The sequence below is a fragment of the Manis pentadactyla genome, chromosome 4, assembly GCF_030020395.1.
Source record: "Manis pentadactyla isolate mManPen7 chromosome 4, mManPen7.hap1, whole genome shotgun sequence".
Lineage (NCBI taxonomy): Eukaryota > Metazoa > Chordata > Mammalia > Pholidota > Manidae > Manis > Manis pentadactyla.
In genome coordinates, this window is record NC_080022.1 from 28,954,399 (window position 1) to 28,967,779 (window position 13,381).

The 13,381-nt window shown below is 52.8% G+C and overlaps 1 protein-coding gene across 3 annotated transcripts in view; it reads right to left on the minus strand.

The window, feature by feature from the left end:
• The window catches only part of EPHA10 (EPH receptor A10), a 51,479-nt gene extending 40,152 nt beyond the window's left edge, over positions 1–11,327 (minus strand). Inside the window, exons 1-5 of one of the 3 annotated variants that reach the window (XR_008996970.1) lie at positions 11,181–11,318; positions 9,005–9,069; positions 7,633–8,311; positions 1,470–1,625; positions 627–977 (exon numbers count right to left, since the gene is read on the minus strand). Coding sequence is in view for 1 of the 3 variants with exons in the window: in XM_036876575.2 (XP_036732470.2) it covers positions 627–977; positions 1,470–1,625; positions 7,633–8,311; positions 9,005–9,069; positions 11,181–11,286 (1,357 nt within the window). In the remaining 2 variants the exon portion in view is untranslated. Of the gene's footprint in view, positions 1–626; positions 978–1,469; positions 1,626–7,632; positions 8,312–9,004; positions 9,070–11,180 lie in introns of all 3 variants that reach the window. The other 2 variants (XR_005022914.2, XM_036876575.2) reach the window with 2 other exon arrangements.
• Positions 11,328–13,381: the final 2,054 nt, after the last annotated feature.

Consider the following 13,381-nt stretch of genomic DNA (forward strand, 5'->3'; position numbering starts at 1 on the left):
CTGAATTCCATCGTCCCATCATCTGACCCTACGTGCTTCCTTGCTCTTTTCTAGGACCAGGTAAAAGGGTGAGGGATGCAGCAAAACCCTTGCAGAGGCCCTTGCAGAGGCCCAGGGAATGAGGCAGGGGACACATGGCAGGATCCCTCTTTGAGACAAAAAAAAGAAGTCTGATTTTGCTTCCTACTGAATTTTTGGAAACGGTAGAGCAAAAGACTGGGGCTTTCCACCTTTTTTCCTGGGAAATCAGAAAGAACTGCAGAGTTGGGTGTGGGCAAGGTTTTCTGCGCACCCACTGGCTTCCTCAGACTTACCTAACAGCTCATAACCTCCTCGGCTCAGAGGCACCGAGTCACCTGCATCCTCAATCCGTCCCCGTGGCCTTCCGAGAGGGGGCTGACCGTCGGTGGGGGTCACCGAGGTCAGAGGGTTTTGTGGTCACTTAATCACCTGGAGAGAGGCTGGGAGCTTGTTTGAACCACCGAATGTGGTTTATTTGGCGGTGGCTGCAGGGTGTGGGGGGTGCTCCCTGTGGGACACGGAGGCGGCCTCGGAAGAGCACGCGGTTGCAAGGAGGCGGGAGTCCCTCGGGGCGCGGAGAGGGCGGGCGCGCGGGGCGGCCTTACCCCCGGGCCCGGTGGAGACGGTGACTTGCGCATAGGTGGCTCCCGCGGCGGCAGCGGGGCCCGAGACGCCGTTGAGCGCCGCCACGCGCACGGTGTAGCGCGCGCCGGGCCGCAGGTGGAGCAGCGTGGCGGCGCGCTCGCGCAGCCCTGCCTGGCGCGGCACGAAGGCCACGCGCGGCCCGCACGGCTCGCACGCGCCCGCCGGGCCCTCGCGGCCACAGCGCAGGCACAGCAGTGAGTACGTGACGTCCGAGCGGCCGCCCGAGTCGGCCGGCGGCAGCCAGCGCAGCCGCAGGGCCAGCGGCGACCGGCTCAGGCTGTACTGCAGGTCCCGCGGCGCCGACGGCGGCCCTGGGGCGACACAGGGGGCGGGCCGGTCAGCGGGCGGGGCCGAGGAGGGGAGGGGCGGGGCCGCGGGCAGGACGCGAGGGAGGGTGGGGCGGTTCCGTGAGGGGGCGGGATACGGGAGGGGAGCTCGTCGGTGTTGGGGTGGACGGCAGTCCGGACGCGACGTGGGTGGGGCTCCAGGACCGAGGACCGAGGGTGAGGGGCGGGAGTCCTGGCTGGAGAGTAGTGCGAGGTGAGGGCGGGCACGAGCGGGGGCGGTCCACTCGGTGCTCCACCCAGAAGCCAAACCTTACCCTTCCGTCTGGACTCTGACGTCCTGGTCCTTCCAACCCAAGGCCCCCCAGTCAGCCGCCAGGCTCCCCGCCCTCCACCCCGCCGTCTGGGTTGCTGTCTGTCACGCTCCCCAGTGGACCCCCTGCTTTCCCCGAACCTCTGTCACGCCTTTATTACCCCCTACCCCCAACCCTCCGGAATGCATTCAGGAGGGGAACTCACGGGTGCAGGAAGCCGAGGGCGGGTCCGTGGGCGAACGAGCATAGCTGTCCTGGCACACGCAGAACGTGGAGGCATTTTCCAGGGCCCGGCTGTGCTCTGGGCACGGCGAGCAGAGGGGCCGCCGCGAGGACACCTTGTAAAAGCCTGGGGGACAGGCTGCGGGGAAGAGCCGCCTGAGAAGGAGGGGTCCCCTCCACGGCTCCCCTCTCCCCCACTTTCCTGCCTGCCCCATGGTTTATCTTCTTGAATTGTGATGGGAGAGGGGTATCAGCTACTCCAGCCCAGCCCCATGGGGAGGCAGCTCCTGAGGGAACAAGCCATTACTTAACCCTCAGTAAGCACGTTAATGTGTGCCACAACACTGCGGTACTTTACTTTGAGTATTCATTTAGTCCTCACAACAACCGGTGCTGTATGTACTTTATCCTCATTTTTAAAATGAGGAAACTAAGGCTCAGAGAGGTTAAATAACTTACCGAATGCCCCACCACTAGTCAATGGTGAAATTCCAACCCAAGCAGACTGGTTTCAGAGCCCACACTATACTGCCCTAATTCCCATAGGAAGAAAATGAGACAAACTTTCCAGTCTTGATGTGAGAACAGAAGAGTGGTGCCTTTACTCCACAGCTACCCAGGGCCAGACATACACATACTCCCAGTTACACACACACTGTTGTCAGAACTCATCTTCCACCACCACCATCTGGGGTAAATGCATGGTAAATCCTCAATTGACATCCTTGGTTCCCTTTGGAAATTTCCTTTGGAAATTGGAGCCAAACCGGTGGAGGACCGTGGAGAGGGCCAGAGAAAGTTCCCTGGTTCTAGTTTTGACATCTCCTCCCTTACTTTGTTCCTCTCACTTCCCTTGCCTCACCCAGCACAAGCAGTTGTCAGGAACACAGCTTTTGTATCTGAACAACTTTGTTTGCTGCGCAGTTAACACCATTTATTTGCTGTGTGGCCTTGGGAAAGTCGATTGACCTCTATGAGCCTGTGTAAAATACCTACCTCATAAAAGTTGGAGGATTAACTGACATAAAACATGTAAACCACTTAGCACAGCACAGACAACATTTACACAATAATGGTAGTAATTACTATTCCTCCATCACAGGCCTGAAGTGGAAAGTGCTCAACACCCACTTAAAAAAATTTCTCACCAGCTGTGCCAGGAAGGGAGGCAGTTAATCTGGTTTAGCTGGTTATTATGGAAGGCTGGCTGCTCTCCAGCCCCAGAGAAGACATAGTACAACAAAGGGATGCAGACTAACCCTGGGGAAGAAATTTTGCCCTGTCTAGGAGAAGAGGGAGGGGGCTGAGAGTTTCCATTATCTGGAAGGCCCAGGCTTGGGAGGGTCTATCCTGCCTAGAGTCCTGAGAGACACAGCTTTGCCCAGGAACCTTTGGAAGTCTCTGCCTTCAGAACAAACATGGACTTACTAACATCATGGTCTGGTGGGCAGCTGCAACCCTGGCTGGGACCCAGGAGGCATGGCAGTGTTAGCTCAGCCACTTTCTTGCCTTTCTGGCATCAAGAGGTCATGTCAGATGCAAATAATACCCGTGGCCTGCCCACCTCTGTTGTAAAATAAAAGAGTCTATCTGTTTGCAGAGTTTCCCAGCAGAAGGGAAAGAACACTGGAGGCTCCCCTCTGTGTGTCTGTGGGTGGCTGCTGGTCCAGTGCTGGCTGGTCCCATCGGAGTCAGCATGGGCAATCTCTACTTTGAGAGGCTCTGTTTAGAAGAGGTTTGTGTTGAGGGGGCAGACTTCTGATTGCTGGCCCTTCCCTCTCTTCCGCAAGGTCAGAGTCAGGCTTTCAGAGGTCATCTAGTTTAACTTCCTTTGGCCCAGCCCTCCAGCAGCCTTCCCAGCGGGACACAGTCTTTGCTCAGATACTTCTTAATTGGGAGCTCACCTTCTTCTGAGGCTGCCTCTGCTGAACAACACTGGCAGTGAGAAAGTGCTTTCTTATGCTGAACCCTAATCAGCTTCCCTGTCTGTAATCCACCTCATGCCACCCCATCTCAGGGTCTCAATGTGCCCTGTGGTGCCTTAGCACATCTGCTTGGGTTCCTCTGCTCCAAGGCAGTCTTACAGAGATTTGAAGATACAGGTCATACACTATGATTTTTTCTCTCAAGGGAAACCCCAAGTCTTTCAGTGATTCCTCTAGTGGCTGGGAGATGGGGAACAAGAGTCAGGGCTGCTAAAGAGAGAAGCCAAAAGGGGAGAGAACATCCTTGCTCTAGCCCCTGTACATCCATCTCCCTTTAGAGTGGACTTAGCTGTACTTAGCTGCAGAGGGCACTTGGAAGACCTGCACTTTCTAAATACAAACCTGATGATTTCACTTTCCTCCTTTAAACCCTCCAGTAGCTCCCCAGTGCCAACTACTCCACCCATGCCACACTGAACCCATCCTTTTACACTTTGGGTCTTGTCCTATAGTGTCCTACACCCCTTCTCCCCTGGAAAATGCCTGGGCTTCTCCAGACCCCAGTTCAAACTGATACCTCCCTTGTGAAGCTTTCCCTGGCATCTTCCCCAGCTCCTTACTCCCAAAGGCAGAACTAATACCAATACAAGTGGCCTTTGTCTGGTATTAGCCTAAATTCCACTAAGAAGTGGGATTGGGTTCTTGAGTGTGTGTGTGTCTGATTGCTCAGAGTGTATCCAAACCTCCTCCTCCAGCTCCTCATTCATTCATTCAATGTTTTAACACCTGCTATGAGCCAGGTGCTATTCTAGGCTCTGGAGATTCAGCAGTGAATAAAACAGACCAGGATCCTAGGTCCATGGATACAATGCCCTCCTCCTACCACACAGGGAGAAAAGAGGCCATCAGCTGGTAATTCCCTCAATGTCTGGCCTTCAAACCCACAATTACCTCCATCCACACCCATCTTCCCTCTCCTTCATTCCTTCTAGACCTAGAGGAGGGGATGAGCCACCTCCTGTTGAAGGCCAGCCAGCCCCTCTTCCCTCACATACTCCCAGACTATATTCCATCAGTCATCTCGCCTCCTGATTCTCTAGGGCTCTTCTCAGTAACAGAACAAGGAATGGAGCAGTAAAAGAGGTCCATTTAGGGTGCCAGCAATAACAGCACTGTTTATTTTAAAACAGTAAAACTGATTAAAATATGGCCTGCTTTTTATGAGCCATTCTAACCCACTCAGTAATATACTTCCTCTGGGGTAGATTGTGCCCCAAACCCTCCACTTGGTACCCCACTAACTCCTTCCCCCAGTATGAAACAAGGCTCCCCTCTACAGTAAAAGTCTGCTCTCAATCCAATGTCCTCCTCAAGACAACACCCACAACACCCCCTCCCTTCCCCTTTCAAATCTGGCCTTCCAGACAGTTATTTCCATCCCCTGTCCCTAGCTCCTCAGCTTCCTTCCTCCCTCAACCTACCGCAGCTTGGTCTCCATCACTCAACAGAAATGCTCTCACCAGGGCCACCAAGCAGACATTTTCCAATGTTTGCCTTCTCTGGCGGCTCACCAGCACTGTAGGCCATTCCCTCCTTGACACCTGCATCTCCCTCGGCTGCCCCGAAATCACACTCTCCCGGATCTCCGCTAACCTCTGGCCACTCCCTCACAGTCTTTTCTCATGGGTCTGATTCTTCCACTTTCTCTGAACACTGCTGTTCGATGAAATTTTATCATTGGCCCTCTTATTTCTTGCCTCACACATTCTCCTTGATCCATCCTAGCCACAGCCACAGTTTCAAGAAAGTATCAAGTCTCTGTTGCTGAGCTCCAGACCCACTTTCCATCTGAATACACCATGAATGTGATATGTCCATCCACGTCCTGTGTTCTCTACCCCAGGAGATGACCCTCTGTCCATTCAATCCTTCAGAAGCATACAAGTCAAAAAGGATTCCTTCCTCCTCCTGTGTTACATGGTCACCTTTTTATTAGGTCTCCAGGCCTCCAGTCTTTTATTAGGCCTCACAGGCCTGTCTGTGGAGGTGCCTCATGATCTCCATGATCTCTGCAACTGCCTTAGTTCAGACCTGTGGCCTTTCTCCTGGGCTATTATACTGCCTTCTTCACTTGCTGGGCCCTAATCCTTCCTTCTCCAGGCCTTTCTTTGTAATTGCAGCTCAAGCCATCTTTTGATAATACAAATCTGAACATACCAGATCCCTGCTTCAGGTCCTCCCCATTGGTCTAAAGCATAAAGTCTGAGCTCTTTATCCCCATATTCCAGGCCCTTTGTGACTTGTCCCTGCTCCTCTCCAGCCCCATCACCCCTCATATCCCCAAATGCCCTCTGCTCCACCCACGATGATTTGCCCAGCCCCAACCATGCTACATTGCCTCCTGCCTCCATGCTGCTGCACACAGTTAGTCTCTTAACTCAGAATGCCCTCAACTGAGGAAGACATTTCCATTGGGCACCTACCATATACCATATCCTATTATGCACACCAGGGCTACTGAGACTAATACAACCCATTGCCTGAGCTCAAGAAATTACTCTACCAGGGGTGGAAACACGCAGAAGTAGGTCACAGCATACCATAGGGTAACTGCAGAATTAGAGATTGCAGCACAGAGGTGGATCCTAACCCTCCCTGGATTGCTCAGGAAGATTCCTGCCTCCAAGTGCCTTATTAAACCACAAGTTCCCCTAGGGAAGAGATGGCAACATTCATCTAAATAGTAATAAACCCTCCATAAATGCAGATGGTATGTTCTCAATTCATATTGAAAGGATAATTGAAGCAAAGGAAAGAGAGCAAGTATAGCCATTTCCTCCTCTGTCTTTCACCACTGTATTAATACTCTGTTATGTCATATATCACCCTGTTGTGATTTTTAAATTTTACATCTTTCCCTCTAGACTGTGAGTTTCTCAAGATGTGAGACTATGCCTGATTCATTTCTGTTGTCCTAGCATTCAGAAAATGACCTGGCTTAAGGCAGAGAAAGACAAGTGCCAAATGATTTCCCTCATTTGTGGAGTATAACAACGAAGCAAAACTGAAGAAACAAAATAGCAGCAGACTCCAAGACTCGAAGAAGGAACTAGTGGTTACCAAAGGGGAGCGGTGTGGGAGGGCGGGTGGGGAGGAAGGGAGAAAGGGATTGAGGGGTATTATGTTCAGTACACATGATGTGGGAGATCACGGGGAAAACATTGTAGCACAGAGAAGGCAAATAGTGAATCTGTGGCATCTTACTACACTGATGGACAGTGACTGCAATGGGGTATGGGTGCAGCCCTGATAATATGGGTAAATGTAGTAACCACATTCTTTTTTTCATGTGAAACCTTCATAAGAGTGTATATCAATAATACCTTAATAAAGTTAAAAAAAAAAAAAAAAGAAAAGAAAATGACCTGGCTTAGAAAAAGCATCACTTGGTCTTTCTCAATTAAGCGTGCACATCCATACCCCATCCTCAGCGTCAGTCTTCAGAGCCACAGTTAGGGGAGAAAAGAAGTCTGTCCTGGTGCTCCCACAGACCTGAGAACTCAACATGGAGGGTCTCACTCAGGGGGCACAACTCTAATTTAGAGAGCTGGATGGATGTTAGTAGTTATCTAGTGCAACCTCCCAATCTGTCTTTTTTGAGCTCAAGGATTCCCTTGTCAGCCTCTGACTTGCGTGTTGTCAGTGACAGGAAGCTCTCTCCCTAAAATGTTACCAGTCCCACTATCCCATAGCCAGTAGTGTTGGGCTGCTATCGTGTTCTTCCTTATGCATAGGGAAGGCAACATGGCGTAGAAAGAACTTAAGAGTTGGGCAATCTGGATTGAAATCCTAGTTCTGCATTTCCTGACTTTGTGAGTGAGGTGTTAATCTCTCTGAGCCTCTTTCCTCATCTGCAAAACATGGGTAATGATGACTTACTTTATTGCCGCGGAAAAGGAAAGCCTGTGTGTGGTGCTTATCATAATACCTGAAATACAGGCCCTCATGTCCCTTTAGAGGAACTCAAATCACTTCCTAATAACTTCATTCACTGGGCCGGGCTGGACGCACTGGAAGTGCCACAAAAGGTCAGGACTCCAGGCTTCACAGCCCACAGCTTCTCCACTCCCCCTCCTGCCTCTTTCATTTAGGGCATATGCTCTCCCAAATGCCACCTGTGTACTGCACTCCCACACTATATCGCCCAGTCCCCTTGGATACCTTCACAGATGTCACCACGTTCCTGGAATCCGGCACTGCAGCTGCAGCGGCCCACGGGAACCAACCATTCTCCATCCGCGCCACAGTGCATGCGCGGGGGACTGCCAGGCTCCCCTTCTGAGTGCGCCACGCACGTCCCGGTCACCTCCACCAGCGTGGAGAAGGCGCTCTCTGCCGCGGTGGCTGGGAAGGCCGCCAGGCGCCGCACCGTAGCGCGGCACTGCTTGTAGTAGACGCGCACTGAGACCAGTGCCACGCATGCGCCCACGTCCTGAAAAGCCAGGTGGAAACCTCGCCTGCCTAGCGGACCGATCTCACGCACCTCTGTGTTCAGCTTCATCTTGCGCTCGCCCAGGTCGCCCTGAGTGAAACTCTCGTCCGCTGCGATCGTGTCTATCTTGCGGGGCCGGCTGCCACCTGGGCGAGGGCGCCCGCGGCCCAGGTCGGTCTCGGTTTCCAGGTAGTAGACATTGAAAGTCTCCTTGCAGGTACCCGCGGCGCCGGGGATGCTGCTGCAGTCACGCAGTGTGAACTGCAGTTCCACGAATATGCGCTGCCCGCGGCCGCGGCTGATCCAGCCAGTCTGCAACCAGTTGTTCTGGTTGGGCTCCAGCACGTTGCACACCTGGTATGTGCGGATGGGACGGTCGTGTTCGTCCAAACCGCTTATCTCCTCCCACTGGGGAGGAGAACAAAGATATGTGAAGTTCGGAGCCAAGGCGCCCCCAGGAGGCCGAGCCCTACCAGTGACTCAGGTTGAAAACTCCTTCCAATCCCCTGTCATTCTCCTCCCCCGGCCCCATACACACCTCTAACATTATAAGATGCAGAGCTGGAAGAAACGTTGGAAACAATTGAGTCCAATCCTTAATTTTAGGCTCCGGAGGGAGAGTGACTTGACTAGGTATGCACATCGAGCTAGTAGCAAGCCGAGGAATGGAGCCTGGAGTCTCCTGGCTCTTCACCCAGTGCCCTTTCCATACCAAGCCGCTGCCATACTGACACATCTCCCCACCCCCATCTGAAATTTTCAAGCCTCTTTTAGGATTCCAAACCTTGCTTGTTCTGTCAGTCCATCAATCAACAACACTACTTGAAGGATCTACTTAGTGCAAGGCACTGTCCAGTATTAGCTCCATCCAGATGCCACATTTCTGTTCCTAGACAGCCAGCCAGACTCCCCGACCATCTTTTTTTTTCTTTTTTGCTGTCTGAATGAAGACTCAAGGTTACCTAATAGGCCACTCTGGCTTGAAGCCAGACTACATGCTCTGAGGAGCATTTAGACCTACTGTAACCATGGGGAGCTAAACGGATGGAGTCCTGGGCCACCAGAGAATCCCCAGGACAGGGAGGGAAGGATTACACTTACCCCATTACTTGGCAGTGCAGTCCAGCCTAGCTCAGCCTGGGAGGCTTTGGAATCCAGAAGAATGACTAGGAAGAGGGGAGAAGAGAGGTGTCAGAAAGCCAGAAGGTCCGGAGGGTGGGACCCTTTGGTGAAATCACTGTGAATTTGCTGAGGGGATAGAGAATGTGATGAAGGAAACAGACAAGTTTTCCCCTCTTAGTGCCTGAACACCCCCTCCCCACCAGGAGGAGATATGAGTAGCTCAAGTCTAGAGAGGTGGCCACAACGATTAGGGAAGGAGCCTGTATTAGTGTCCTGTGGTTGCCGTAACAAAGTACCACCAAGTCAGTGGCTTAAAACAACAGAAATTATTTTATTACAGTTCTGGAGCTCAGGAAATCAGTTTCACTGGTCTAAAGTCAGAGTGTCTGCAGAATTGGTTCCTTCTGAAGGCTCAGAGGGGAGAATCCATTTCTTTGCACTTCAGTTTCTAGTGGTCACCTGGATTCCTTGGCTTGTGGACTCCTCCTCTATCTTCAAAGCACATTACTCCAATCTCTGCTTTGTGATCACATTGCCTTCTCCTCTGACTGACTCCTCCTGCATCCCTCTGATAAGAACCATTGTGATTATATTGGGCCCATCCAAATAATCCAGGAAAATCTCTTCATCTCAAAATCCTTAACCACATCTGCAAAGTATTTTGCCATTTAGGATAACATTCACAGCTTCTGGGCGTTAGATGTGGACATATTTGGGGGGATCATTATTTGGCCTACCACAGAGTCCATGGCAAGTACTCTAAGACTGGCTCTAAAATTGGAGGGGGGCAGTGAACCCCTGCCTTCCCACATCCCCTAAATTATAGGTATGTGTCAAAAAGGAGGGATAAAGTGAGCATATCAGAGGATTCCTGAATACATCCTTGAATCCACTCATACTCAGGGTTTTTCTGAGGTCTGAGGTCTGAGGTCACCAGGGACGGAGAAGATTTGGACCTTTTCAGTTTGACTTCCAGGGTTTCTGGGAAACGAAGTGGGGAGACCTGCCAGCAGCAGGAGAAATAAAAATCTCTTATCTTCTTGGCCATTCTCTTTCCCAGGGGCTGTCACCTCCACTGCCTGTAAAGAATGCATTATTCCTTTTATAAAGCCATGACCCCTCCTACACCAGAGAAGCTTGGAGTCACTTTCTTGCCCCAGAAGGCATTTGGCCAGCAGTCTGAATTCTGCTGTCAGTATCAGTCCCAGGGAAGCACTGGTTTGGACAGCACAGAAGGAGCTCAGACATAGGAGCCATCCAGAAATCTTGTACGATAACTCATCTAGAGCTTAAGTAAGGAGGTGGGACTTAATGGTGAGAGCCTCTGAACGGTTGGCCCCAGAGGCGTCAGCGACAGTGGGCAGGACCGCCGAAAGCATCCTGATTTCGGTGCAATTGACAGTACATCGAAATTGTATATTGGAAAGCGTCAGAGATCCAGCGCCCTGAACAACCCCGCGGTCAACGCCTCAGATTTTAGCTTCTCATGATTCTGCACCTGGATGTGACGCCTCTGGATTCTACTGAGTGTATAGCTCCCCCAATTCCAGAATCAGAGGCAAGCGCTAGCTCTGGTATCTCCGGGCAGCCCCAAACCCGTCAACGCAGACTGCGCCGTGTGGTCCACGCTCCAGATTCAGCACTGAAGACAGCTCCCTGATCAGCAAGTCAGCCAGCTCCCACACCTGGCCTCCAATACCCCACAACCAGCGCTCTACCTTCTGCTGGCCACACAGTGGTCCCCTAGCCCCTGATGTTTTGGCTTCATCCCATAACCCCCATACTCCGATTTCACCTCCGCATCTCCCTGTCTCCTCTGTTCTCTTCATCTCCCCGCCCCCACACCTCCCACCTCCAATCGCCTAGCCTGTCCGTCTCACCGGCCCCCGAACCGCCGCCTTTGGCTCCCACGATTCCTGGTCTCTTTCTTCCCCAGCCTCCCAGGTCTCCAGCCCGAGCTCCTCAATGCCCCTCTCTTCTCCATTGCTTAAACATCTTTTTTCTGTCTCTCCAGTTCTTTGCTTCCCACTGTCCGCTTGTTTCAAACCCCAATACAGACGCCAGTATCTCCATACGACTCCTCCCAGCACCCCGGGTCTCCAGCCCCCTATCTTTTGGCATGCCAGGCTCGAAGAACAGCCACCAGTCTCCTCACCTTCCTCGGCTGTCCCGGGCCTTCCTGGTCCCAAAAGCAGCGCGAGGTAGAGCGGTATCAGGCAGACAAACAGGCGCAGCGGATGTGGGCCGGCGCGGGTCTCCATAGTCCGCAGACCTATCTGTCAGTGCGGCGGCGGCTCAAGCCGCGCCAGCCCCAGCACAGCTGAGCAGTGCCCCCAGACTCCAGAGCCGGCTGGGGGCGGGATTTCGTCGGTTACCAGCATGCATGGGGGCCAATCACTAGGCACCGCCGCTGGAGGTCCGCCAATTGCCGCCAGCAGAAAGTGGAGGGGTGGAGTTTCATAGGAGAAGGGGCGGAACAGCGAACCAGAGGTGGGCAGGAAGGGGTCCCGCCAATCTCCAAACCGTGGGGTGGGGCAGCGCTGAGCGATGGCAGGGCTCCTGGGGAGGAGGATGAGCTGGCGTCGGTGGCCCAGAGAGCTAAACCTTAGCCTCTCATTCCTGAGATATAGACCTTGTGGGCGTGGCTTAAGGAGGGTCGAACATCGGGGAGGCATCGACACTTGCAGCCTCTGAGCTGGTCTGGAAGCTCGTTTGTTCCCAGTACTAGCAGAGTGCTTTGAAGCCTGACCCCAAGCTCTGGGGAGCTCCTCTATCTCCCATCACTTGGCTTCTTCCTAGTCTGTGGCTCCTGGTGTCTCATGGCTCGATCCCGCCCCTTCTCTCCCAGCCCTCGTCACACACACACACACACACACACACACACACACACACACCACCGGCCGGAGGAAGGGGCCAAGTCCGACCTCGGGATCTACTCGAGGAATGAAAGCAACGTGGGAAACAGAGTGCCACTCTATCAGCAGCGCTTCCGAGACTGGGAAACCATGTGGACGTCAGAATGGGGAGGCGGTACCTCTTGCATGAACCATTGGTTCCTCAGGCTCTTGCTCCTGCTGCCAGCACACAGCACTCTAAACAACCACCCCTTTCCCAGTCTGCTCAGAGCCCGGAGTTCTCCCCTTTGAAAATCCCTCTCCGCCCACCCCTGGGGGCTGCTGAGGAGCTCAGCAGCCGGGACTCAGGTATCTGCGGGAAAGCCGGAGCAATCCTCGCAGAGTTCAACCAGCGCTAAAGAAGCAGCAAGAAAACGTGGAACACGACCTCTATCTAGTGAAGGTCATTTATGTGCGAGCTAAGGGTTTAAGGCGTTGGTGGTGGGAAGGGCTGGGGCCCTCCAGGACGAGGGAGGCGGCTATTGAGCGCCACCATCTGGACTGAACTTGAGCAGAGAAAGCTCCACCCTGTGGCTTCTCAGAGCTCTTTTCCTGGGGGACCCAACCCCTCTCCCTTTGGAGACTATAGTAGCTGAAGAACCCTTGAAAATGTATGTGAGTCCTATGTCTACATGACCTGTGTGGCCTGAATGTCTGTGCATTTTGTACATATGTATTCCTCACCCCTCCAACCAGCACTTAACTGGGTGCCATGCTCTGTGCTGAGGATACCTGGGCGAATCGCCCTGTCTCTCTCTGCCCCATCCATACCGCCTTCAGCACTGTCTATAATGAAAATTCCTGACATCGTAGAGCACTGGCCATTTACAAGCCGCAATCATGTGTCATTTCTGTAGTGTGTCTGTGTGTCTACTATTAATACATGCACACTTGCTCGCTCACAGACATACTTGCTGGATAGCAGCAATAGGATGAGTGGCCGGGAGGTATTGGGCTCTTTTGACCGTGGGAAAAAAGGTCATCAGGAGGGGCTGGGGCTCGGGCACCGCAGGAGTCTGAAGCCCTCTAAGGAAGCAGAAGGAGGTGTGGCATCCTCGGATGCAGGCAGAGCCTCTGAAATAAGATCTACCTGAAGGACTTCTACACCCCCACCTCCTTCCATCTTTATTCTCCTCACGCTCGCTTTTTCCCCTCCCCCTCCCCCCAGCGCTGGGAGATGGTATTTTTAGAAGCTGCTTAGAGACCCAGGACTCCTTTCATTTCAAAATGAGTCCTCACTCCATCATCCCTCACCCCTGTCTTCAAAATCAGGTCCCATTCCCTTCGCAGTCTCTAAGGCACCAGCCCTGGATTCTTAGTGAGCTCCTAGGACTTAAGCCCAGAGGTTCATACCCTATGTGTTCAAACAAAATGCAGACTATATAAACTGTACAAGGATTGTTTGGGAGCCAAACGGAGGGGGCAAATTATCTGGGGAAAGCCACAAAGAATGTGGCTCTCA